Source organism: Aspergillus pseudoviridinutans, assembly GCF_018340605.1.
Source record: "Aspergillus pseudoviridinutans IFM 55266 DNA, scaffold_3, whole genome shotgun sequence".
Classification (NCBI taxonomy): Eukaryota; Fungi; Ascomycota; class Eurotiomycetes; order Eurotiales; family Aspergillaceae; genus Aspergillus; species Aspergillus pseudoviridinutans.
The window spans coordinates 1,750,237-1,776,319 of record NW_025091283.1 but is presented as its reverse complement, the minus strand read 5'-3'; the positions used below and the strand labels follow the sequence as shown (position 1 = coordinate 1,776,319).

Below are 26,083 nucleotides of genomic sequence, written 5' to 3'. Positions count from 1 at the left end.
AGCTACAACTAGGTAGTCTACTACTATCTACCAGGTCTCTCTAATCTTCCTACAACACTGGAAGACACTCATCCTCCTCATACCGTTTGATTCAATGACTCGAATTTTTTGGATCTTTCTTCTCTGAATTGCATTTGAATCCCTCGTTCTATTTCTTCCAGGCAGAAAATATTGCTATTGTGGTCTGTGCAAAAACTGATAACAAAAATCTGCCTTTTGATGCAAGTACATCGTGCTAAGTGCCTGACTGGAATTTGACGGGCCGCACATGGTGATCAACAACGTCTTGCCTCGCCTTTAGGCAGTACCTTACTGTCTTCTATCTACTATTCATTATTACTACTTCTCTAAGACATTGGAGATCCAAGACTGCCTCTGTGGATTTTCCACTTGAGTTGAGCTTTCTCACGCCAGCCCCATCTCACCCTTTATCTTACCTCTCTCTCGCACCCTTTTTCTTAACTTCTTTGTTCATTAATTGTCTACATTCTCATCTCCGTTCATCTCTTTCTATCATTTCATCCTCCCCTCGACAAAGGCGAGAGGTCGTTGTGTCCAGTCCGGACTTCGGGAGTACTCCATATGCTAGTTCCGGCGAGACTCCCCCAAGCACACACAGCAAGCTTAACCAACCACAACCTAACGCCATCTTTACTTTTTCCCACTTCCACTGTTGATCCACTTGGCCGCACCTCGCTTTTACTTTGTTCTTCCCCATCCTACTACTACTACTATCTATACTATCATCGATCTACTATTACTCCCTACATTTGCTACTGCTATTACCTCTTCCTCCTCCTCCTATTACTACCTTACTACATACTGGCATTGCTGCTATCTACCTTACCCACAGTGTACCCATCACCTTACCTGCTATTACACGATCACCGCCCCTACTGCTGAGTACACTTTGACCATCTATTATCTATTACCTTCTGCACTTACTACCACAACGCGATATTTGATCAGCAGTCGACTTCATCGCCGGCCCACCTCACTTCTACTGTTTTTTACGCCAGGTAAGTTCGCGAAGTTACTCTTGTAATCCTTACACTGTATCTTTTCTTGCTTTTTCTCACTAGGCCCCCTTTGTTATTCACCCTTCCTTGCATCCCTGCATCTCTTCAGTGCTTGTTTTTGCACGGTCTGCCCTCCGTGGTAGAATTTCAATGCACTTTTGCCATCCTTTCCTCTATCAGAATTCTGGTATAGATTGGATCTCCCGATAATTTCTGTCTCTTTCACATCGGTCTTCATATGTGCTCATTTTATTAATTGTTCTTCCGAAATGAGCTGCTCTGGAAAACCTCTTGCTTCATCGGCAGCTTAATGTCTCGATACCCTCTCTTTTTATCGAGCTCACTTCGGACCATGCTTTTGAGCTTTCCCCCCTTGTTTCCTAGATCCAGCAGCCCGCTTATACCCGCATTTTCTCTGTGTTTGCTCCGGTTCACATTCATTTGAATAGTGTCGGTTACTGATCAATATCTAGCAGACAGAGATGGCGGGTGCCAAGCGTAAAGTCGAAGCTTCTCAGGGAGCGACGCCTSGCACTGGCGCTTCATCCTCAGGGAACATGACCCCCTCAGCTGGTAAGGGCTTGGCTGTTCAACCCTGACGGTGCCGATTTCTGATTTTCTATAGATCCTCTCGTGGAGGACAACTCCAACATTCGTATCACCAGGAGTGCTCGGGCTAGCCGAGATGCTCGTGCTCATAATATGAATATTCCGAGCACCCCATCATCTACTAACAACGCCTCTCACAACAATCTCAATAATGGTCGCCCGTCACGCATTATTACGCTGAGCACCCGCACTGCTAGAGCTAATAGTGCCCGTCAGGCTCTGGCCAACAGTCTCCGCGAAGCTCAAGCAATGAATGCTCCCGCAGCCGATACTGCTACCAACACTGCCAACCTTGTCCGTGAGACTCGCACCTCTCGAGCACGCGCTGCTGCTGCGGCCGCAGCTGGTTCCGCTGTGCCCTCTGCTCCCGCGCCCCCCTTTGCTCCGGCTCCAGCTGCAGCCGACAGCGTAGCACCGGCGAATGTTCCAGAGACCCCCCGGCACAAGCGCGTCAAACGAACTCCTACCGTTGAAGAGACGCCGAGGACGACGAGGCAGTCTGCAAGACTTAGGGGCAGTCTCCAACCCCTTAGTTCCACCGACAAAACTTTCTCTAACTCTCAAGCTGAGGTCAAACAACCTGATGGCAGCCCATCCGCGGGCATGGCTCCTGGTGGCCGGACACGGACACGGAGCAGACAGATGGTCAGCAGCCTTAACCAGAAAACCGGCGACTCAACAAGAATCACTTCCTCTCCCCCGAAAAAGAATGCGGTAAGAAACGAAGAGAACATCAGCCCTCTGGATACCGTTGCTTCGCAGCTATCGACAAAAGATCAGATGTCTGAAGTAGTTACTGAGGATTTATCGAAGGACAACGGTCCTGATGACATCGAGAACAAAGTGAACGAACCCTCAGACATGGAAAGTGAGGAAAAGCACGAATCCATTACTGGCCCACCAAAGTCACTAAAACGGAAGTCTCCAGAGCCCGATAACGGACTCGCTGGGGAGCTCATGCGCTCTTCTAATTCCCCACGCAAAAAGCCGAAAGTGGAGAATCCAGAGCTGGACCGCGCGTTGGACCAGCAGTTACAGGAAGGCACCGAGAATAACGATGATGACAAAGCAGCATCGCAGTCCCAGTCCCCTGGCGACGTAGATGCTATTTCTGCCGAGGGCGAGGTCGAAGCCTCCGAGAATGATGCTCTCAAAGCCCGAGCTACTATATCTGTTGCTGCCGACGCCGATGTTCCCGATGCTCAGGAGGCTGAAATTCCTGGGTTCTCGGCCGTCAATGCTAGCGATGGGAGTATTGATGTTGCTGATGTTGCGGACAATGATACCACTGCTGCTAGAGAATCGGCGGCAGGTGACGAGTCTCGTCAAATCACGGAAGAAGTTGAAGAACCAGCTTCTGAAAATGGTGTCGAATTTACGGTGAACAGTGGACGAGGCCGGGGTCGTGGCCGTGGCCGTGGAGGCGGCAGCATGGGAGCGTCCACGCGCGGCGGGGGAGTGCAGAAAGGGAAAGGAAAATCCAAAGGACCAGGCAAAGGAAAGGGAAAGGGTAAAAGCAGAAAACGGGGGCGCAGAGCGGATGGCGATAATGACCAGGATTCTGGGCCAGAACCCGAGCCTCTGCGTTCACCTTCTCCGACTCCAGCCACACAGAAGATGCGGGACCGCCAAAGGGAACTTGACAAGGCGTTCAAGAAGGTAGCAGCCGCCCAGCGACTGGCTTTGTCTGTGCTAGCCGAGCATTCTCAGCGCAAGCTTGCGCGGGATAAGAATGCCCATAAGAAAGTGCCGGAGTTTGACGAGGTCAACCGGCAACTACACGAGAGATTAGAGAGACACAGGGAGATATTGCGCCGAGAATACGAATATAAGGTAGCAAATGCGAACCGGGTCCTTGCTCTCGAGAAGGAGAATCTTGAGATACAATTTCGGGTAAGTTCTTGCCGCTTTGTTCGTGTTCCTAAGGATATCCAGATGCTAACCGCCATATAATACAGAGGAAAGCGCGTGAAATTCAACACGAACATCTTCTTGCAAGTCAGGGGGCGTACATGGCATTCGTCGAGGGCCGTCGTGCTGCAGAGGATGATGAACACACTGAGGTTAGTCATTTCGAACCATATCTGACTTGTGAAGGAGACTGGATTAACTCGTTGTTTTGCAGACGGATGAATCTGAAACCGAGGTTAACCGTGGACGTATTCGTCCGCCAGCCAGAGAGATGAAGAGGGGATACTATTCATCCTTTGTGCGCAACCCTGCTGGTGCTGCTCTGTACGAGCGTGCCCTGCATGGCTGGGAGGATTTCGTTCAGCGAGCGAAGCTGGGAGGGGACATCGAGCCGCAGATGAACGACATGGAAGAAGCGGTACCGTTCAAAGGTCTCTCAGCACATGATGTTCTTAACATGATCATTGAAGCGACGGGGGTGGTTCAAACGCGAGACGACGCTACGGCGGAGAGTAACAAGATATTCGCTCCGGTACCAGAGTCGCGGGCTGAGGCTTTATACGCCCTGGCCGACGCCGCAACCGCTTCCCCCTTGCCTTTACCCAGAGCGGCCATGACCCCACGAGCCCCAGCACACCGAGCTATCCTCCCACAACCTCCACAACATCCTCAGCTTCCTGGGATCCAGGGTCCAACTGATCCGCGAGCCTTTGTTCTACCGCCTCCAAACCCGCAGCGGCAGCAGCCGCGTCGGTTGCTGCCCGCTGGGCAATTACCGGATCCTTTTGCCGTCAGAAACGGCCCTCCCCAACTGCCCCCTCCTCCTGGCTCCAACTTTCAACGTCCTCCCCTGCCTGGCTTCCTATCCGGACCTCCTCCCCCGCCTCTGTACTACACACACCCGCCTCCTCCGGGCCCTACGGGGCCGCCTCCACCAGGCCCTCGACCTCCCTTCTAAATGGCAGCGTCGGAGAAAAGGAGGGAAAGGGAGCAGCAGTGCGTTTTGTTTCCCACGGGGTTAGGTGGTGGTCTCGGCCACTTGTTCCCTGTTTCCTTGCACACTTTCCTTGCATACTTTCCTTCTCCATGGTCGTGTTTCACTTCTGCTCGTTTATGGATTCTCTTGGGGTTAAAGTTCCTGACTCTGGGCCGTTATCCTTGGTTTATGGCTTTTTGGCCAGACGTTGGCATGGATCGGGCTGTCCTCATTGAAAGACATTGTTGCATATATCCATCGACTCATATGAGAGATAGACCATTGTGACCAGCATATTTTATGTTTGATACGTTATTTAATCTCCAACCGGAGAGTGTCATCCATGGCGGGCCCATTGGAATGAGAAAGTGTTGTGTTCTACGAGCAATCTGAGACTTTGGTTGATTTTATTCTCTGTACTCATATGGGGATTCTCTGGATTGAAAGATGTACCATACTTAATAGATAGATCCCTGGAACTATTCTGGTATTGTTCTCGTACTATTCGGCAGGCAACTGAACCGGTACACGGGAACAAGCAAGGGGACTCGGCAAAGAGCGCGTGGGTAGTAGTGCACTGCCAGTTCTGGACCGGGTGTGCGCCAGGGTCACTCCAAAGCTGCACCGTAATGATGAGCCACTTGGAGGGCACAATGACTGACCGGGTTGATGCTGACTGTAGCTACGGAGTATCTATCTATGGGGCGGAAGCAGAATGACTCTTGATGACTCGTTTTTCGGTGACTCCTCCTCCGCCCCGATTGGGTCTAGTCTACACAGAGCGGGGCGATTCGACGGGCCTTTTGATAATCTTTTCTTGGGCTTCAAATACTCTCCTCGTGAGCGGCAATATTGGTTTTCTTCGTTGCGAAACACCTAGAATCTATATTCCAAACTTCAGTTACTCTCGCTCGGCGAAGAAAAGCTGGGGGTTTTATCCTTTTCGTTCTTCTTCCCACGCCGGTTCCTCATCCGAACTCCCCCTCAACTATCGACGTCAGCCGGCTTCGCAAAGCTTTCGCTTGCAGTCTCACACAAACGCTCTTATATTTCCGTCGTTCGCCTGGGTGTCCATACCTACTCTCAATCATTATTGAAGCCCGGTATCTAGAAAGTCACGGAATTTTCGCACGATGGCAGTCCGCGCGCAGTTTGAAAACTCCAACGAGTAAGTAGGCGCGGCCATATCTCTCCGAGGTTGATTTTGTTTCTTTTTTTCGAGTTATGKGAGAGGACTAACTTGCCTTTTCACTCTTGCAGAGTCGGCGTCTTTGCCCGCCTGACAAACTCATATGCAATTGTCGCCATCGGCGCTTCAGAGAACTTCTACAGGTGCGCTACTCGTGCCCCCGAGAGTCACCTTGCGAGCAGGCCCTTCTGACAGATAATTTCAAAATCATTAGTGTATTCGAGGCGGAACTCCAGGATGTCATCCCCATCTGTCATGCTACTATTGCCGGCACCCGGATCGTCGGTCGTCTAACAGCGGGGTATGTCTTTGTCTTTGTTTAGCGCGCCCCCCAAACGCAACGAAACCCAGGGGCGAGCGGCGAGTAGAGCCTCGGAGCTGACAGTCTGGATGATTCAAACAGTAACCGTAAAGGCCTTCTCGTCCCCACAACGACAACAGACCAGGAACTGCAACATCTGCGGAATACGCTGCCAGACGATGTGAAGATCCAACGGATAGAGGAGCGGCTCTCGGCGCTGGGCAATGTCATCTGCTGCAATGACCATGTGGCATTGGTGCATCCGGATCTTGAGCGGGAAACAGAGGAAATGTACGTTTTGAGCGCTCTTCTGAACCTTACCCGTCGGGAAATGGAAAGAGAGAAAACGGCGGGAATAAACTGACACTAACATTGCCCCAAAAACAGAATCGCAGACGTCCTCGGCGTCGAAGTCTTCCGGCAAACCATCGCCGACAACGTGCTGACGGGCTCATACATGGCCCTCTCCAACCAGGGCGGTATCGTCCACCCCAAAACCTCCATCCGGGATCAGGATGAGCTCTCCTCCCTACTCCAGGTGCCCCTCGTGGCGGGCAGTGTCAACCGCGGCAGCCCCGTCGTCGGCGCCGGCATGGTCGTTAACGACTGGCTGGCCGTCACCGGTCTCGACACCACCGCGACCGAGTTGAGTGTGGTCGAATCTGTCTTCCGGTTGGGCGAGATGGGTCCTCGTGGTCTGGGGATGGCCAATGCCAACAAGGAGAGTATCGTGGAGAGTTTCTACTAAACCGGCCAATTGGATTCCTACTTATTCTTTTGTCTCCTCTTTACCTTTTATTTCCGCGTCCTCATGTACCCCCCTCACGATTATGGTTATGGTGTAAATCCCCCTGAAATGGGTCATCTAGATCGGTGGAATGTTTTAAATTCTGATATCTACAGAATATAGATCACCCTTCAGGAAAATGGAGGATGGTTTATCAGTTTTGCATCGATATCCTTCGGCATTACGTTTCATAACCACCGAGGTTGATCGAAGGAACATCTTCCAGCCTCTAGTAGACGGGCAAGGAAAAAAGAACAAAGATAGCAAAAGTAATAATACTAGTGACTTGCATAGAAGCAAGAATGAAATTGAAAAGAAAAATTCAGGCTAGTTGTACAATTCCAGATCACTCCCTTGTTTTCTGTTTCCTACCCCATTGCGCAATATGCAAATGAACATGAATCTCTGAAAGATATGGACAAAACGGGGGTATTGTGAAAAGTGATAAGATTCCAGCTGTGAAAATGACAAACTTGACGGATCTTCCAAATGGCATGATATTGAAGAGGAAAAGAAAAGAAAGAAGACTGAACGCCATGTAACACCACTCGGGCCTAATCCTGGGCTGAGGCAAGAAAAGAGGCCCTGAATGCAAGCCGACGGTATCCGGTTATACTTGGCCTTCGATACCGATTCGATTTGGGGGAAGATTTCCTGAGTCGGCGTCGTACTCCTCTCCTGGCAAAGGGGCAGGGAAAGGTTCCTGTTCCAACGGATGATTGCTCATACCCTGAGATGGGCCCGATTCATCGTTATCACTGTGCTCCGTTGACAAGGGTGGCGGGGGAGGAGGGGTTGGCGCAGTCTCCGGGCCATGCAGCGATGAATCGCCATTCTCAGTCTGGAAGTAATATTCGCCGTTGCCATTTGGCGTGGGTTGGTCTTCATCACCTAGAGGAGGCGGTGGCGGTGGGGGAGGAGGTACGGGTGTTGATGACTTCTGCCTCTTCATCGCTTCTTCAGCAATTCCTTCACCAACATCCACTTCGTCTTCCCTCTTGCGCTTGAGGAAACCTTGCGGATCGCTGTCCATGAAGGTATCGTTCTCTTCAAACTTCTCTGCTTCGCCATCAGAGAGTTTCACGTCGATATCTTCAACGGTGTTGTGGCCATTGGCCATTTCTTCGGCTTTCGAGTCACCTGCCTTTGCCTGCTTCTCGGCCTTTCTCTGCTCGTAAGCACGGTGCTTCGCGACAGCCTTGTCAAAGAATTCCTTGCAGAATGCCTTAACTTTCTTTTGTTGCTTTTCGCTAATCTTCGTTGGATCTTCCACGCGATTGTTTTTGAAATCGGAGTTGACAAGCTTCTTGGCGACCTAATGAAAGGAAAGAAGCGCGGATTAGCGCAAGTACTATGTCTGGCATATTGAATGGCTCGATGGGCTGACTCACATCCTTGGCATAGCGCTTCAGATCCTCTTTCGGAAGCTTGTGTTTAAATTTGTCCACCACATATTTGATATGAGGGAAAAGCTGCATAAGTCAGGCCATCTGTACTCAAGGATGACGGCAGCTGCTCTTGGCGGTGACCTTACCGTGTTCTCATACAGTTTCTTCTGTTTCTCTTCACTGTAATTTCTCCACTTCTCCTGCCCTTCACTGAGACTCGCCGTTTCTCTAGAAGCTTGCGGCGTGCCAGGTGTGATGGTCTTCTCCTTCGGCGTGTTCTCCTTAGCATTCAAGATACCATCGATGATACCTTGTAGGGCTTTATTCTTCGCCTGGTGGCCTGGGACGTCAGCCTCAGGCGCGGCATGAATCGGCCGAGTCCAGGTGACATCCCCACGGGCGCAGTAATAATATGTCCTGCCGTGTGATTCGGCTGCGAACCATCCCGGAGGCAGAGGATTGAATTGGCGGCGGAATTGACGGGCACCGTGATGCTGGGAATTCCTGGGGCCATTGCTCTTCCGACCTGGATTCGCTGGCCCTCGAGGAGCATCCAACGACCGGGATCTCGATCGCGAACGAGATCGAGATCGTTTCTGCTCGTCATTACTGTGTTCTCTCCGCCCAAACTGGCTGACTGAAGCGACTATATTCGGATCTCGCTTCATGCGAGGGATACGGTATCCAACCTCCAGAGTCGCCCAGTGCTGCAAAAGTGCTGCAGCCTTCTGCTCGACTCGCTCATCTCCACAACTTGTCAGCGGCTGGACGGTGGATTCGATCTTTGAATCAATAATCTTGTTCCGTGTAAGACGTGGAAACTTGTCCAGGATATCGAGGATCTGCAACACAACATTGAAGTCCTCCTTCCATAAAGTGAGTTGGGAATTCAGGATCTGGTAGCCATGCATCTTCACCACACGATGGCGGACTCGTTCATCGTCGCAGCGCTCGATCCGCCTCAGCAACTTGACAGCAATCCATTTTTCTTTGCATTGCATGAGGGCCGCCATGACCTTGGTGACGCCGTTCTCATCTAGAGACTTAGGCTGTACGCTGTCAACATACTCTTCATCATCCTCGCCCATCTTCTTCTTTCGTGGCCGCTTCGCAACAGCAGTGTCCCAGCTATCAGCATCTTCGATACCCAAAGCTTCAATGGTGGCATTCGATAGTTTGGTAGCCCGATCGGTCTGAGTCTTTCCTCCAATAAAGCCAGTGCAATTCGGTTCGCCACAGTAGCATGGTTGAGGATCCGCGCCATAACGATCGACGTTATAATTGAAAACGAGTTCTTCGCCGGCTTGAATAGCCCTTTCGGCAAAGATTMCCATGCGCAATTTCTCACCCACAACCCATTTATCGACGTAGCAGTTCGGATTACATGAGTGGTTGCAGAAACGACCCAGGTTGCCCTTCTTCGTCGCATCGACAAATTCTCCTCTACTGAGGGACATGAAATAAAAGTGCTTGATCCCTTCTTCATCGTACTGTCTCATGCGTCGTCGGAATTGAGCCTCATTGATCACTTCGCCGACATACTCGAAGATGAATTGGTGCGGTCGCAAATCGGTCTCGGCACGAAGACCGAACCCTTTCTTTTGTGTCTTGATGACCGCGACATTTGCATACTCTTTGCGCTGGAATCGTTGATTCTGGCATTCAGCACCGCAGCTGCAGTCACCCACGCACTCAATTTTGGTAGCGCGATTGATACAATCAGAATCTTCTCCACATGCCAGATTCCTGGACGACGACGGCTCTGCTCAAACAAGTTAGAGGGGTCCTGGCGAACACGGACTTGTGCGGAATAGAAGGGGTTAAAAAATTATGCAGTGAAGGACACTTTTTTCATTTTGTTCGCCCGGCTTTTGGTCTCTTTCTCATTTTCATGTTTTTTTTTTTTTTTTTTTCTTTTTTTCCTTACCCCCTATTCATTTGGCAAGGGACCCAGAAACGCGCGTCGGAGAAAAAGGAGGGGGACCACCCGACAAGTGAAAATCGTAGTGAAGAGCAATAACCATAAGATACTGAAGAAAAGGATATAGAGAAAAAAGCATAACTTACCCCATTCCTCAGCACAATCGCATTCCATGGCATGCTCAGTATAACCCATGTATTTATTGGCATAGGTACAAGTTTCCATCACCTCAAAAGTCGATTGTGCCTCCTCCGTGCTGTCCGGCAAATGCAGAAACAGCTGAGGGGGTTGCACAACGACCTTCTGCGAAGAGCTGCGCGATAACTTGGGAGGCTGGCCGGGTTCCATCTTGACAGTGATATCGCCCCCGACTTTCTCTTCCTTGGCTGTGGAATCTCCATTTTCGGATTTAATTGGAGTTAGAGATGAAGTCCGCGATTTGATAGCGGATGAAGCCAGATCATCCATCTCAGGGTTATCTTTGGTTGTGACTGTGTGGTCTTGTAACCCGTTGGGATCATGTTTCAAAACGGCGTCTCCGCCGTTGGAGAGGAGCATCTCTGCGGCATCGTCATGCTGCTCAATCTTCATCGCGGTCACCGCATTTGCAACAGACGATGAGGGTGAGTCCGCGTTGTCATGAGAGGACATGACGACACGGACCGAAGAGCGCAATCTTTAGGAGCCAGCGAGCGGAACACGGGTGTTTCCTATAAATATTGATAGGCGAAGTGTGGGTTGAGGTGTTGTTGAGTTGAGAACCGGAGATGGGGGAGGGAAGGAGAAAATGAAGGCAAAAGTGAAGAAAGGCTTCAGGAAAATAATCTCACGTCGAGTCAAATCGAGCAATCAATCAAAAGCTATCCATGTTTTCCGCGGTTGCCAAGAACAGGAAGAAATGGCGAAAACCAGAAAGGGAAAAAATAAATTGTGACAAAAAAAAGAGAATCAAGGGATTACTCTATTGTCATGTATGGTCTGTTCTTCTATTCAAGGTCGACTGAGACAGCTACTGGGGATGAAGATGACAGAGAATTTCCATTCTTCAACTTGATATGTTTCTATTGTTCCTGACAAGTTTGAATAATAACTGCTGTCTCGAAGCCGCAAAGGCGAAGGCAGGATAAAAAGGAAGCAGCAAAGAGGTTGGAACCAGTTGATGTTCTCACCGCCCGGTCCAACGCGAAATGGAAGCGAAGGGATAGTCGATATGAGTTCATCAGTGGACCAGCCCTTCAATGGCAGATGGGAACAGATGGCTAATTCCGAGTAGAATTCCTTCCCATTCGGGTACAAATAGTGGGATGAGACGTTGCTTGTGCTGATGGCTGCTTCGAAATCAGCGCGGGTATTCCCATTATAGGCATCTGCTATCAATCCCCAATCACGCTCGTGTTCCTGTCGTTTTCTTGATCATTCCAATCCTCATCCTCCAAGGCTTATGTCTTCTGGTCTGTTAGCGCCCCGTCGCCTCTCAAATGTCTGGCAAAGTAAGTTCTCAATGGATGGGCAAGTCCGACGGCAACCGGCCGATCTGCACACAATAACCTGCGTAAGTAATGACTGCGACGTGTGCCAGCTCTCTCTGATATAGACATAATTTCTTTCTCGTGCTCGCTTCTGTCACTGGGATTACCACTGGTGAGATGGACATGAGGTATGTTTGCGGCGACAGGCCATGGGATGATCGAACGGGGGGAACGTGAAATGGGACATGAAGCAATTTTCAACGAGTATCCTGACGCAGCGCTGGAGTAATGCGGAAGAGGAAGTTTGCCAGGCGCTGTCAAGGATGCAATCCTCTCATCTCTCATTGTTCGTCTAACGCGTAGGATTGCAGAGACTGCAGAGCAACACTGCTGGATGTTCATAGTGGGGATTGTACATCCTGGTCCCTTAACCGAAAATCCCCTCCCATCTTTGGACTCCCTCGGCTTCTGCAGAACTTGCTCGGCCGGGTCAGTATCAAGTACGATGGGAAACGAGCAAACTATGCGCGTGAAACATTCAATGAACTCTGACAAGATAGTCGCGACCCGTGTTCCTGAACTGTTCTTCCTCTTAAGCGATTCATTCAAAGTGGTGCGATTTGAGGCGGGTAGTGATTGGACACTGTTGTCGCACTTTCAATTATGCATGGGTATTTGGAGCGGACTAAGTGGGAACGAAAACCTGCAGCGGAGGTCAAACCGTCATAGAGCTGAAGTAGTACTCAATTTTTAAATCAGAAGAGCGATTCAGCCATAAAATATGTGGCGAAGGGGAAAAATAAAAAACAAAAAATCATGAGCTATGCATGAGCGAGGAGAGCAAGTTGTTTCAGCTGGATACAAAAGGAATTGGAGAGTGTGGCTGCACATGAGCTGCGGTCGTCTCGAAACATGCCAGTTGGACATGAGAGCTTTCGGCGTCTTAAGAGCCAGTCATTTCCCGATTTCTGTGATCCGAATTCTAAATTCTTATTCATAGAGAGTTAGAAGCTCCCCAAGAACAAAATTGACGAGAAGTGCTCGAACCTTAGATGGACAAGGGAACGGTGAAGTAGTGATTGTGGTAGAAGAGGAGGAATAACGATCACTCCTAGTACCAAGTAGGTACTACTGAGGGGAGGTTTCGCAAGGGAAGGATAATACTGGCCTTCCATCCGTCAGCAAGCTGTAATAATGTTACCTGGGTAATGAATGTACATGTTTACCAAGGAGAGGTAGCCCATGGCCGAACACCCCGCCTGGTAGTACAGTAGCCATCGACATGAATGGCAAACTACCTATTTTGAAGAAGAAATGAGCCATAGACGGCGCCATTCTTGTTTGTGAGGTCATGAGATGAATGCTTAGACTAATCCGTATATGTTAGCGACGTAGTAGAGTGCCAATGCCAACTATAGTAGGATATTAATGGTGAGAACCTGAAGATCTTCAATGCATCAAGGTAAGATTGATGTTTTGGTAGTGGTACTTGTATTTAGGTACCTCAAGGTAAGTACCTACCTTACCTACAGTAATTTATCTTATTTTACCTGTTTCTTACGAGGTACGTCCACGCCTGTCTATACTACCTGCCCAAGATCTCGTGGCTGCGCGACTGAAACTTGACCACCTCCTTGAATAGTCTCTCAGCTTGATCTCAAAGTATTCCTACCGTTTGTGTTAAAAAGACCGACTACGCCAAGTCACACAGATCATGGAAGAACTGCTTTCATGAAGGTTATACTTCCACAATCGATGGCGAATCGGAAAAAGGAGGTCATCCATTGACAAGTGGTCCATGCAGAATGCCCGAAACTGCCATGTTGAACTACACTCTGCCGGTTGATTCAAACCGGCGGGGCGTTGCCTCTCCTGCACGCCGCTGATTCTTGTGCATAAAACTATCCTGTTATCGATCCAATGCGATCAGTTCCATGCTTGCTAAGATGCAAGTAATACGATACGTCCTTTCTAATTTGTCCACTCGATTTTCGTCGTGTCCAAGAACAAACACGATACATGCTTTACTCGGAGCTTCAATCTCTTAAGAAGTAGTAGAATTTCCATTAAACAAAGAAACGGAGCCAAATTGGCCGGGTTGATCATGCTACAGAGTCTCTTACGACAACGATGCAGCACACTTACAATGTACAAAGATCAATGGAAGGAATGCAGTGGCATCAAATTTCACTCGATATGACAGCGTTCGACCAAGGCCTGAGTCATTGTGTCTCCTTGACCTTGTTCCTTTATTGGGAATTCTTTTCCTCGTCTCATAGGTACCTTAGTATTGGTGCTTTTCTTTCATTCTCATTTGCCCGCTTATTCTGCTATTTATTATGATTATTTGTGATAATTTCACACTCTACATTTTATGCATGCTCCTAAGCTTGCTAACACAGTAACCAATGTGGGCCATTGTATTGAATCTCACTCTTCTGATCGATTACAGGTTCCGATGGATTGCTGTGCTCAAATGTCGGGTCGATTCTTGCAGTACGCCATCAATATCCATCTTTCGTATCCGTCCCAACCTCCCGAATTACTACTCCAGTCAAGAGGATCTACCCCACTTCTGCTTCGAGCGTCGATTTCACCATCCTGACCTAAATTCACTCCGTTCGTTGCCTGGTATGCTGGTTTCTAGGTGGTTTGTTTCCAGTATGCCATAATGGCTTGGAGATACCGCAATCCTCAATTGAATCGATACACAGCGCATACATTGTTTGCTTTCTTGGCCAGGTTCCGTTACAGCTACTAGATTATCATGGAGCGCTCGACGGAGCACAACATACTGTTACGGGGCGATGGGGTGCTGTCTTTCGGGATGGATCGACCGCGCTACTTCCTGCAAGCTGGGAACTAGCCCCCGAACCTCGCTCCTCAAGCTTCCAGTCCTGAACAACCTATCGATTCTAGTCCGTTGACCCAATGTCCTGGGGCGCAATGTCCACCTATCAATCATTGTCTAGCGTCCATGATACTCATGGCTGGAACGCGCTGCTCTCTTACTAGAATCCTTTGCTCCAAGTCATGGCACCTGTCTGGCTAAAAGTGGGACGGTTGAGCTTTCCCTCCAGTTTTCTTTCTATTTGACATGATTCTTTTTTCTCATGCCAGTTCTCCTTCTTTTTCTTAGTCAAATTGTATTGCTTCCGTTTCCCTTCTACTGCCTTTTGTGTATCGTTCTTTTCCTTTTACTTTGCCGCGCCGTGGTGCGGGAGTACAGCAGTAGGCTGAGGCTGCTGTTGCATCGCGCCTTCATTGCGGGTCTGGCTGGCCGTTTCTACCCCTGCTCTCTTCCTAAACCGTCCAGGTTCTTGTCGCCCTTTGATCGCTGTGCGTTCAAAGAGTGGATGACTTTATACGTCCCTTTCCCGTGATAATCCTAGTCTCATTCGGAGCAGGAAGCAGAGGGGCCACGTCTGGTGCGCTGCACATTCATGTATCCCATGGCGTCGTCCTCTCCGCTCTTGCGACAGTTTAGACGCTTGGAATCATCTGAAACAGTCGTTTCTGAAACACTATGCTCTTCTAGGTAGAGTATGGTTCAATTCTATCCACCCCAGGCTGGCTGGTCCCGCAAACATTAGATATGCTTTAATTTCGCTGGTCCGGAAAGTTCTCTTGGTCACTATCTATCTACCTACTGTGGCTCCATCCCGCCGCTTTTCAGAGGACAAGCGCAGGAAAACTAAGAGAGAAAAGAGTCCCTGCAGCTTTCCTTACTGCTAACCGGCCGCATGCTGGTGCATCTGCACTGTCTTTCTGCGCTGTCCCGAATGAAAAGTCCGTTTGGTCAGAAAATATTCCCGGGGCAGAAATAAATCAGACTGATTTATTTTTGTCTGCTTCCTGCTATCTGATTGACTTTCTTTCGTCCCATCCCCCCCTTTTTCCCATTCTTTTACTTTTCCCTGTCATATTTCGTTATTCTCTGATTGAAACTACTCGTCCTTGGTACGACATGCATCATTGAGACTGTTTTGTTCCAGATATCCAGTCGATCGTCGACGACGATAGGTCCTCTTGACATCTCCTATCTGGTGGCCACAGCACGGTTCAAACCCATTGTTTTGTTGTCGCTGTCGCGGTCGTTGCTGTCATTATCGATCGTCCTTCTTTTATTTCTTGACGTTCGTTTTCCATAATTTCTTCCCCAAATCCAGCGAATTGGACCATTCTCGCTGCGACTGGCGATATATCTAGCATCCCAATTTGCCACTCTGCCTTTGTGTCGAGGATCCCTCGAATATCCTTTGCTCCTTGCGTCTTTCAGCCGTCGCCTCATATATCGAGATCTGTCCAATCTATCTGCGGATGCGAGCCCGAACTTCATGCCTTCTATTCGAAGTACCGACCTATGTCCATCCTCCGCTATTCTTGATCTTCATCGCTTTCTGCAGTTTCCTTTGTCGGCATTCGCTACCCTCTTAGCCTAGCTCCTGATTTGGTTCTGGAAAATCCACGTGCTTCTTTGTACTTACGCCCCTATAGACGCATTGTTCCGCTTGGGAGGCTTTGTGGTTGTTTTACTTCTGTCATCTTCTAGATTGGTTTCCTGTTGGTATCTCTCTTACTTCTTTTTTGCTTTTTCGTGTTCGGTTTGCTGTTTCTCTCGAAACCGTTGAACCCGTAGTCGCGCATCGCGCCGTTTTTTAGGTTGGGCTCCACTTGCACTGAAGTGAACATTATCCTGGCTTCGTTTGTTGACGGATTGGGAGGGAAGGAAGCCAGCTAGAGTCGCTTCCATGATCAATGGGATATGTCGAATATATCGGAAAGGCCATGGACCGAAGAGGAGAGGGTAAGACAACACTCCTTCCATCATCAAGCATTCATCAAGACCCTCCATGGGGTTTCCAATGTTGTCACATTCTGTTATACTGACTATGTTTCCAGTACGCTCTACTTACTGAGATTCTCAAGAAGGCAGGAGTCCCTTCCAGCCATCTGGTCAAAATGATAAAAGATTTCCATATCATCCCAAGCTGGACGGATATTCCTCTTCCAACAGGTACAGATATGCCGGCCCTCTACTTCTCTCATGTTGTTTTCGTCTTTCGGGTGCGTACGTAACATGTCGTATTTGCACTGAATCGAGGTTTCGTCAAGATCAGAGTGGATAGTTCGGCCTGGCTTCTGCTAATCTACTCTGGTCCAGGCCGTTCCCTGAATTCCTGTCAATTCGCTTTTCACAATATGTGCCAAGAGCAGCAGCAGCAGCAGCAGCCGCCGCCGCCCCAGCCACAGATCTCTCTCCCTGTCAATCAGGGCGTGGTATCATTTCCACCGCCCCGTCATGAGTTGTCTGCACCGCCAGCAGTTCCATCCGAGGGCAGTCACATGCGAAAGCGGCCGCTTTTCCTCTTGGACAAACCGCCTCTTGCCCCACGCGCTATCCAGCCCCGGCCAGCTGCCAGCACGGCCTCTTACAGTAGCGAGAGCAGCGCTTCTGCGCTCCTTTCCCCGAGTTTGGAAAGTATTACAACCAAAGGCGAACCGCCCCGGAAACGAGGCCGGCCAAGCAAAGCCGAAGCGGAGCGACGCAAAGCGGCTGCGGAGGCGCGAGGCGAAGCATACCCTCCTCCCCGTAGGTCGGGATCTCATAGGCTGAAAGCTCCTTCAACACCAGCCAGCCCACTGGGAGTGATGTCTTCAAAAACTTCGTTAACACCTCAAGCGAGTATCCGGCCAGTGGAAGTCCAGAACCAGGAGCTGCGCTATGCACCGCCGCCTGGGAGGGCAGTCGCGCTCATGGCACCCATCGACGACGGACGAGCAAGAGGGGTACCGACTCGTGACCCGGTACCGACACTGAGAGAGCTTCCAAGACTGACCGACCCACGGCAGACTCTACCTTCACCCCAACCGCTGCAACTGAGCCACGCAGAGCCGGTCGCGCGAATAGATCCCGGGGAGCGACCATTTGAGCCTCGACCGTCGGAAAGGTTCTCCTTTGGAGACAGCAGTCGACATATCCTGACCGATCCTGTGAGCAGACGGCCAGAAAGGTCCTCATTGTCTACTCCTGAAGTACCTGCTGCCACTTCAGCCGAAAGAAGACCCGAGTGACATCATCTGGCTAAAGAAGAAGTGCAGGAAGGTCTTGTCTCTCTCTTTCTCTTTCGTACCTTTCTCCCTTTTCTTGTTGTAACCATTTATGCACCCTCTTTCCTTTAAAAGCCATGGTGGCTCACGATGAACGATACAAACTCTTCAGTTTTGAGCGATAGATAGCATTGGTTCTCACTCATCACGAACCAGTTGAAGAAGACGACTTGCGAAGAGAGCTACGACTAACGGCATATTTGATGCAATCTTCGCTTTTTTCTTTACCAGTCCGTGTGTTGTTTTCTTTTTCGACGAATTCCGATTGCTCACGATCGGCAATCTTCCTCAAACCACCAAGTTGATACGTCCGCGCGTCGAGCAGCGGAAGCAACACACAGTCCCATCACTTTCTCTGACAGATGTTCTCTGACTTATCCAACTCCGACGAATGAATATGCGCAGCACGATACTCACAGTCTCACGCGGCAGAAGCAAGATAGGCCAAGCCTCAGCCTCAGCCTTGAACATACTTCGTTTCATTCGAAATCCGTCCTATTTGTACGTGGCCATGTTGAACGCGCCAAGTTCCTACGACAACGTCTGCGATCATTATTGCATATCTTGTTTCCCCCTATAGCCTCTCCCATGTCTTTGCATTCAAAACTCAACGTTTACGATCAATTGGTTTACGACTACGGCTGCATATTACCCCCATCTCTCATGTTGTTTATTGCCTTTCATCATCGTTCCTCCTTTTCCTCATCCTCCATTCTTTGTGTTATCTATTTTTCATTCCCCCTTTTCTCTTTCGTGGGAGGTCTTACGTGCTCACCCGGATGGGTCTGATGCCCTTGTATGTATTAATAACTAATGTCAACATCCTAGGCATATTCACATGTCTTATGTCGAACCATGTCCTTTTGAGCGTTTGTATACTTTTCAGAGACTAAACTGGTAACACTATTTATGTGAAGATTCTGTGCATACCTTAGAGGTTGATAGCTACAGGTCATATGTCCGGCAATAGATCATTCATCTCAACGAAAATAATAGGGGTAGAGAAATATCCTGGAGCACCACATCGAAGTACAACCTTCCGACGGTGCCAATTGTGGTCGGCTTCAACAACTCAATCTTCGATATTCTCACGACTGTTATTGCCCCTGACACGATCGAAGAGGTTCTTCAACTTGGTTTTGGCGTTTTTCGGTGACGATGTCAACGAGCCTCTCGTAGCATTCGATTCAGTGGCAGCGAGTGGCGAGATTTCAGGCTCGCGATCTGCCGTGGTGGCAGGTGCAGACAGCAGGTTTCGAGCAAGGGCTCCATTTGCGTCTAACTTGAGCTGCTCATCCAGCTGAGTTTTTATCATGCTCACTCCAGAGCGCGGGCTGGACGGCGCCGTGGTCTTCTCACCAATAACCGCATCTGCTTCGCAAGCGGCGGTTTCCTGGTTCGTCCCAAGAGATCCGTGCTCGACAAGCCTTAAGACCTCGTGTTTATCTTCAACACGCCGAGTTAAGTACACTTTGGGAAGAGTACCTTCACGAGCCAGAGTGAGTTTACGGATTCGAGCAATCTCCTGTCGATACGCTGTTTCATAAATGTCGAATTCAGCAGCACCTGGTGACTCGCTCACTATAGGGATAGCCTCATTTCCTGCTAGACTCGTCTCTAGGGGCTCGGCTGACAATAGGGTTTCCGATTGGTAGGGGTTGCGCTCCATATCGGTATCATGCTCTCCTTCCTGAACCGACCCAGTGTAGGTGGATGGGCCAATAAAGAGGTATGGGAATACCTCTTCTAAAGGATCCCGTGCGTGGCCCCTGGTCCCCTCGACGCTGCGCTTTGTTGTAGCCGAACTGGCCCGTGACAGCGTTTTCTGGGGGGAAGGGGACTGAGGAAAGAAAGTCGTCTGTAGATCGTCGACCAAGTTGGTCCGAAGTTTGTAACTGGAGATAGAGCCTGAATTTTGTCTCTCCGGTGCGATGCCCACAGAATGTTTGGTTGAGCTGCCTAGCACAGGGTCTTGTTGGGTAGTATACTTGCTGGCTGAATCACTATTTTCGGGTGATTTTTCGCGCTTTTGATGATAGCCTTTCAGAACGTTCTCACGTTCCTGGGGCTCTCTGTTATATGAAGTTACACTCTGGCTTTTGTTACCCATGTGGATATCACTGGCCGAGAAGCTCTCTCCCGGGTCCATCTCGAGCGGCGGCTCCACGAAATGGCTCTCATACTCCTGGCCAAGTATACTTTGCATCACCGGCTCGGCTTTAGCCGGAGCTAGAAGCCGTTTGAAACGTTTCGCGGCTTTCATCTGTAGCTTTTATGTCAGTTGATTCCGTGGGAAGATAGAGTAGCATCAGGGCACAAAGACATACTACAGCCATAATGTGGCCCACATTCCTTGTTATAGCGCTATTCATTTCCTCCTCAGTTGGGGGCTCCACTATCTGCGCAATATTCTCCTCCTCAGGCAAGAGAAGGTCGGAACCCTTTCTTGTCACCCAGGGATGCGCCTGGACTATTCCATGAGAAACGTGTTGCTGTAGATATACAGCAGGAAATAACTCACTCGCAACTCTCTCATTGTGATCCTTTTGCTCGGATCCTTCTCCAGTATCCGTAATATCAAGTCTTTGAAGTTATCATCCGTTTCCTCTTCGCATACAACGGGGTCGTTTTTGATGGCTTCATAGAGTTCGAAGATGCTTTGCTTCTCAAATGGCAGCCTCCCATAACGAAGGCAGTAGAGAGTAACACCCATAGACCAGATGTCTGCTGCTCTTCCCGAGACATCACCATGCTTTACCACACATAGCTCCGGCGGAAGAAAGGCAGGCGAGCCAGCCGATTTGGCTGTGAACATATCCGAATCCTTCTCAAACATCTCGGATACTCCAAAATCAACAATCTTGAGAACGTCATCATTCGTCAGGAGACAGTTATCTGGTTTGATATCTCGATGCACGATACCCTGGCCATGTAAATATTCAATTCCCAAAATCAAGTCGCGGAACCAGCAGCGACACTGTTCATCGCTGTAAGGGTCGGCCCTTTCTTCCAGTCCAACCTTCATGATCACTCCCTTTTTACACATTTCCATCACCATATATAGGGAGTCCTCTGTTGGGTCATCTAAAACTTCAATCAAAGACACCAGATTGTTGTGATTCAGCTTCTTCATGATGGCGATCTCTTCCTTAATGAGATAAAGCGGGTTCTTGCTGTGCTCGTCCTCATTCCCCGACAGATGCCGATGTAGAGGAGAATTGAAGCCATCTGATAGTCGTTTGCGGCCTCGAGGTCTGCGGAGAAGATGTGATTGGGCGCGTTTCCTTAGTCGTGATTTAGAGAACTCCTTGACGGCCTGGGGAAAGACATTCTGTTAGCATAGCATTCATCCCATATACAGCAAACCGGCTTACGTATCGGAAGGATAGTCGCCTTACAAATTCATTCCCATATTGATCTACTGCGAGGTGAACTGCACCGAAGGACCCTCTGCCAATCTCCTGCTTTATGACATATTGATTGATCCTGTGTTCAGCAGTCCCATCATCTTGGCTCGTGGTATACTCGGAGCGAGCATTCAGGGTTTCCTGCCTCCAATGAATTAGTCATATCGCGCGCAGCGACAAAGTGATCGAATGATGATAACCTTCACTGGACGTCGGACTCTCGGATTTCGGCGATAGTGCCTCTGCGGGCTTTCAGAGGAAGGCGTGGAGCTAATCCCAAGATCCATTCAGCAATGAACACTTGCAAATTGAATTGAGGAGATATGCAGGATAATCGAGCGCAGTGACATCTAAGGATGAATGACGAAGCTGGGAGGGGTGTATAGTTCGACTCACGCGTAACGGCTTGGTCTGGGCTTGGGAAGTTCATTCATAGCGTTGAGAATATCATCGTGCTTGGGTTCAGCAGTTTCGTCGGCCATCGAATGAATCTCTCAAAGCGTTCAGAAGCCAATCGAATGGGAATGAATTACGTCTTGCAGAATTGTATTCCTTCAAGGGTGAAATGCTGAGTATTATTGCACCGATAATAAACCTGGATGCCCAAGCCGAATGTGGGGAATATCGGGGAAGAGTCGAAGTTCCGATAACAGGTCAAAAAAGGACTGCAACGAGAGTAACTAAAGAACCACAAAGGAGAAGAAATGTGGCCAAATTGCTAAATATCGCCCATCGGACTGCCTTGTTCCACAGTACGGAGTAAATATGATGATATTATTTAAGTGCGAAGAGGGAGCGAAAGGGGTAGTGAGTTGACACCACTTCGAGAAGTGGGGGGGAAGTGGTTTCTCACCGCCCACGAGCATTCTTGTCTCGACGAGCCTAATTGAACCGCTCTTATTGTTACTCATCACCGTCGTCGTCGAGTTAATTTTTCACGGCTTGAGATCTGCTGTATTTTCTTGCTCTGTCGCATTCTGGCTGTCTTGTCGATATTCATCTGGTGAAATGGTCGTCTATTCGTTCTATATCTTCGACCGCCACGGTAATAATCTCCCTTTTCTATTGTAAACAAACACAATAGCTGATCTGCCCCTTTGCACGCTTCCAGCCGAGTGTATCTATAAGAGGCGATGGCTGCCCCGTCCGGCCTCGATAGTCGGTAAATCGTCACGACCGACTTCTGAAGTCGCTACTCAGAATGGTGGCCCCTCTGTTTTCGGCCAATCTGCGCGGACGACCGACGACGACGCGAAGCTCATTTTCGGTACTGTTTTTTCCCTTCGAAACATGGTGCGCAAGTTAGGAGGCGAGGATGACAGGTGAGAATATAGCTATTGAGTTGCTTCTATCGAGGTCTGAACTCGTAGTTGACGAATACCTGTACACCTAGCTTCGTCACCTATCGCACCAGCCAGTACAGGCTTCATTACTACGAAACTCCCACGAATATCAAGTTTGTCATGCTCACAGATGTCAAGAGCCCGAGCATGCGAGTTGCTTTACAGCAGATTTATATCAATCTCTACGTTGAGTATGGTAAGTGATTCGGGGTCAGCCTCAATGTTGTCCTAGCTATTTCTGACGATTTTATCATTATTAGTGGTCAAAAATCCGCTGTCACCTGTCGAACATCCGGGAGGCCTGGGTGTGAATAATGAACTGTTCGAAGAGTCTCTCGAGCAATTTGTGGTAAGTACCGTCAGCCTTTCAGTCATTGAACAGACGCGAGGCTCCCATATTCTCTTTGAAACCTTGTCTTACCCATCTATAGACCCGAGTCCTATCCTAGAGACCGAACACCCGATGGATAGACCGGCAAAAACCCATATATTTAACCATTTTATGATGCTGGAACGCCTTACCCATCATTGAACTTGATCAGAGCTATCAACTTGTCGTTGTCATACTCACGGATCGGAATATCTAGTCATGCATCGATCGCATTGACAGGCTTACGTGTAATGCCAGGTCGGAGTTTGCGCCTCCGTCTCTGCAATTGAACACGCCCCTTGAATAGATCACAACTTGCGAGCATAATGGAGCCCAGGCGGACAGGAACCCTTCTCTTCCAGGGGCTACCGCAGCATGAAATTGAAACCATCTATCCAATCACCATCATCACTACCGGCCGGGGAGTTGTATATAAAGCTCCAGCCGGCAGTTGGTGTTTCATTGCTGCGGCGACAACCCATACCCTTCCCATGGTCGATTTGACCTTACGTTTGCTATCTGTTGTTGCATGCACTTGTCGACCGCCTTGTGTCTTTCGAGCATCACCGATGATCGGATTCAAAGGGTCTGGAAATAGTCGCGCCCCATTGTCGAGGACTGCTCGCTAATTTGCGGTTCAATGACAATAGCCCACGCCAATTGACCTGAAGAACAGTCCTTCCGGTTATTCAGTTGCCATCTCAGAACATTGTATAGCGGCGACATGTTGAGCTCCACCAGGCATGGAACCTTCCGAGAGAGACCATATGAAGCCAAGATAGAAGTGCTAGGGCTCACTCAGGTGAACCAAGGAAGTTATGAGCACGTCGTTGAAATGCAGTCAAGAATGAATCTGTTAGACACAGCTTGCTGAGGGGAAGTGGATAATCCCAGATTAGATCTCTATTCTTACTGCAAGAGAAGAGAATTAAGGAACATGCGTTATGCAAATCCAAACGACAGCTCATCATTGTGAAATGGTCCGTCTACCTTTAAGATCAGCAAGATACAATTGCTTTGTACATGCTGATAGGTTCTGATAATCCCTCGTATTAATAGTAGCCTTGCTGGGATCAGCAAAATTCAAAGAGGAAGTGCAGAAGCATCTGCAGCGATCCCAGGAAAGGTATCCCATTTTAGCCACTGCACTGCAGCTCAGGCGACTTGTTGTATCTCAAGTCTCGTATAGAAGCTGCAGGGTCGATAATGCAAGAGCATCCACTATTAGTGATTGGCGTTCATAATTCGCTCATCCGCCAATGGTGTACGCTACGTAGGAACCTGTGGACGGCATTGATTGAAAAATGACTCAAGTATATGCCTACCCCTCGTCTGACAGGACACTGGAGCTGAGATATGCTTGACAAGTGACGACGTTGAAATACCAATCAACCTAACCTGTCTGCACTCTAGAGTATGCAACATGCATGCGGCAGACACGCAAGTTGCTCGGCAAAACAGTATGTTTTTGGTGATAACGGATCCGACTTGCCCTGCTCCGCGTCCATACCTGGTCAAGTCCAACTAGCCACTTTACCTTTGATACCGTCATTCTTGGTACCTAGGTAGTAAGGTACCTAGTAAGGTAATGAATGGCTCGTGCTGACTCTCGTTCCACCAACCGAATCCGGGGCTAGCCTAACAAGGTTAAGCTTCTTCGGAAGACCAAATGCAAATGGAGCAATGGAAGCTTGTTACCAAGGCATTGATGCGGGAAATTATTACACTCAAAAGTGAAAATTTATCAATTGGTAAGCCACATGGGTACTGCAACTAAGGGTATGTATGAAGTACCTAGCTACGTTTGGTAGATAACTATTCTATGTTTGCAATATGGGAATATTAATAACACTACATAGGCACACTAAATGGTACCTTAAAGACCATTGGGCTGTGAAAGTGACTTGATCCAGGGTTGCCTGTGTGATTTTCTTGGGGTGTCCCCAGATTTTAGTATGGTTTGTGATTTACTCCATACCAGAGGGTCAACCGTTGAGGGGACTCATAATGACTCTGTATAGAGCACCTACAGATGAGGTGATTACACTGATGAATGATAAAGGGGTTGTCTATTATTCTGGTTAAGAAGTCCAGTCTGTCAAGTAGGCATGTACCTTTACTGAAGTAGTAGTACAAATCACAAACACTTATTTTCAGAGTCCTGAAACTATGGTGGGTTGTGGCTGTGGCTTTCCACTTTGTGATTACGGAGTACGACATTCTCTATGAAAAATACCGAGTAGTTGACAGCATAATAATAACCTTACCACATGGCAATAATAAGACGTTATCTTTTTAAACTATTCGTAGATATTCGTATCTGCGGGTAGCTCGAACAGGAAGAGCACATGGTTTCCGTTCATTGCGTCTTCCTAAAGATGATACTGTCTGGGCGAAATGGATTGATGAGCATCATGAAAGTGTATTATCGCGAGTCTCTCGACAAGACGTATTTAATCATATGCTTCCCATAACGCCTGCACAGGCTGAGCTGAGCGATTCTCGCACCCACTCAGTGGTAGGTGCTGTTGCTGCAACGTTCATGATTCACCTGCCTGGACTAGCGGTCAACGATAGTAGGTAAACCAGGCAGTTACATGTCAGGCATAGGATGGCCAGGTCGACGGTCGTGGTACGTGGAAAATGTGGACTTTCTCCTTGAAATCCCGGCATGGCAAGCCAGGAAATCCACTGATCCCAGCTCAACCTTCGACAGTTGTACAGCGGAGCCGAACTCTGATCCCTGGACAGTTTATTCGGAGGAAATTAATGGACGAGACTTGTTCTTGCGTCCCTTTCTACTTCACGTCTCAATCACGCCGTTGTTTCTTCCCGCCGAAGCTACTATTGCCCCAAGTTATTGTCTAACATAGCAGGAGAAAACCCTGGAGCGTGCATATCGGCTCGTTTCTGAGAGACTGACTCATGATAGATCTAGGCAAGAAGCATCCGGTAACGAAGAGACGACTCATAGTTCTCTTTTGGACTCAGAGGGACTTCACGCAACTTCCGAGGAAGAGATTGAAATTCTTTGCAGCCAGATTGCATGTTGTATGAGACGTATAACTAGAAGCAATCCGCTGTCAGCGTTCACCGAGTTGCTTCAAGTCTTGACAGGTCCTTAATGCGGCTACTATCATTCTCTCTTGTTGAACAGTCCGAGCACTGTCCATGGCGGCAAGTATTTTCAGCCCATACTCATCAAAAGTGTCGCTACTGGGCGCTCTGTGGCATCTAGGAAGATTGATTAGGTGCAAATACATGGGTATTCGCTGGTCATCG

The 26,083-nt window shown here is 48.9% G+C and overlaps 6 protein-coding genes across 6 annotated transcripts; 4 read left to right on the top strand and 2 right to left on the bottom strand.

The window, feature by feature from the left end:
- Window positions 1-1,501: 1,501 nt before the first annotated feature.
- Window positions 1,502-4,497, top strand: Asppvi_004346 (uncharacterized protein; the record flags this gene model as incomplete). The annotated part of the gene is made up of 4 exons (XM_043300301.1): window positions 1,502-1,592; window positions 1,645-3,521; window positions 3,587-3,691; window positions 3,754-4,497. The coding sequence occupies 4 exons, from the start codon at window positions 1,502-1,504 to the stop codon at window positions 4,495-4,497; spliced, it is 2,817 nt and encodes a 938-aa protein (XP_043156236.1).
- A 1,151-nt stretch (window positions 4,498-5,648) lies between these two features.
- On the top strand, window positions 5,649-6,753 carry Asppvi_004345 (translation initiation factor 6; the record flags this gene model as incomplete). Its single annotated transcript, XM_043300300.1, has 5 exons — window positions 5,649-5,683; window positions 5,776-5,847; window positions 5,919-6,005; window positions 6,108-6,296; window positions 6,393-6,753. 5 exons carry the CDS (start codon window positions 5,649-5,651, stop codon window positions 6,751-6,753), a joined length of 744 nt encoding a protein of 247 aa, XP_043156235.1.
- Window positions 6,754-7,402: 649 nt separating this feature from the next.
- set2 (SET and WW domain protein) lies at window positions 7,403-10,752 on the bottom strand (the record flags this gene model as incomplete). The annotated part of the gene is made up of 4 exons (XM_043300299.1): window positions 7,403-8,107; window positions 8,184-8,264; window positions 8,327-9,942; window positions 10,248-10,752. The coding sequence occupies 4 exons, from the start codon at window positions 10,750-10,752 to the stop codon at window positions 7,403-7,405; spliced, it is 2,907 nt and encodes a 968-aa protein (XP_043156234.1).
- Window positions 10,753-16,772: 6,020 nt separating this feature from the next.
- Window positions 16,773-17,645, top strand: Asppvi_004343 (putative AT DNA binding protein; the record flags this gene model as incomplete). The annotated part of the gene is made up of 1 exon (XM_043300298.1): window positions 16,773-17,645. One exon carries the CDS (start codon window positions 16,773-16,775, stop codon window positions 17,643-17,645), a length of 873 nt encoding a protein of 290 aa, XP_043156233.1.
- A 1,108-nt stretch (window positions 17,646-18,753) lies between these two features.
- Window positions 18,754-21,570, bottom strand: Asppvi_004342 (putative calcium/calmodulin dependent protein kinase; the record flags this gene model as incomplete). The annotated part of the gene is made up of 5 exons (XM_043300297.1): window positions 18,754-19,944; window positions 20,009-20,146; window positions 20,203-21,012; window positions 21,080-21,233; window positions 21,485-21,570. The coding sequence occupies 5 exons, from the start codon at window positions 21,568-21,570 to the stop codon at window positions 18,754-18,756; spliced, it is 2,379 nt and encodes a 792-aa protein (XP_043156232.1).
- Window positions 21,571-22,096: 526 nt separating this feature from the next.
- Asppvi_004341 (TRAPP subunit BET5) lies at window positions 22,097-22,880 on the top strand (the record flags this gene model as incomplete). The annotated part of the gene is made up of 5 exons (XM_043300296.1): window positions 22,097-22,133; window positions 22,200-22,410; window positions 22,482-22,627; window positions 22,692-22,780; window positions 22,863-22,880. 5 exons carry the CDS (start codon window positions 22,097-22,099, stop codon window positions 22,878-22,880), a joined length of 501 nt encoding a protein of 166 aa, XP_043156231.1.
- Window positions 22,881-26,083: the final 3,203 nt, after the last annotated feature.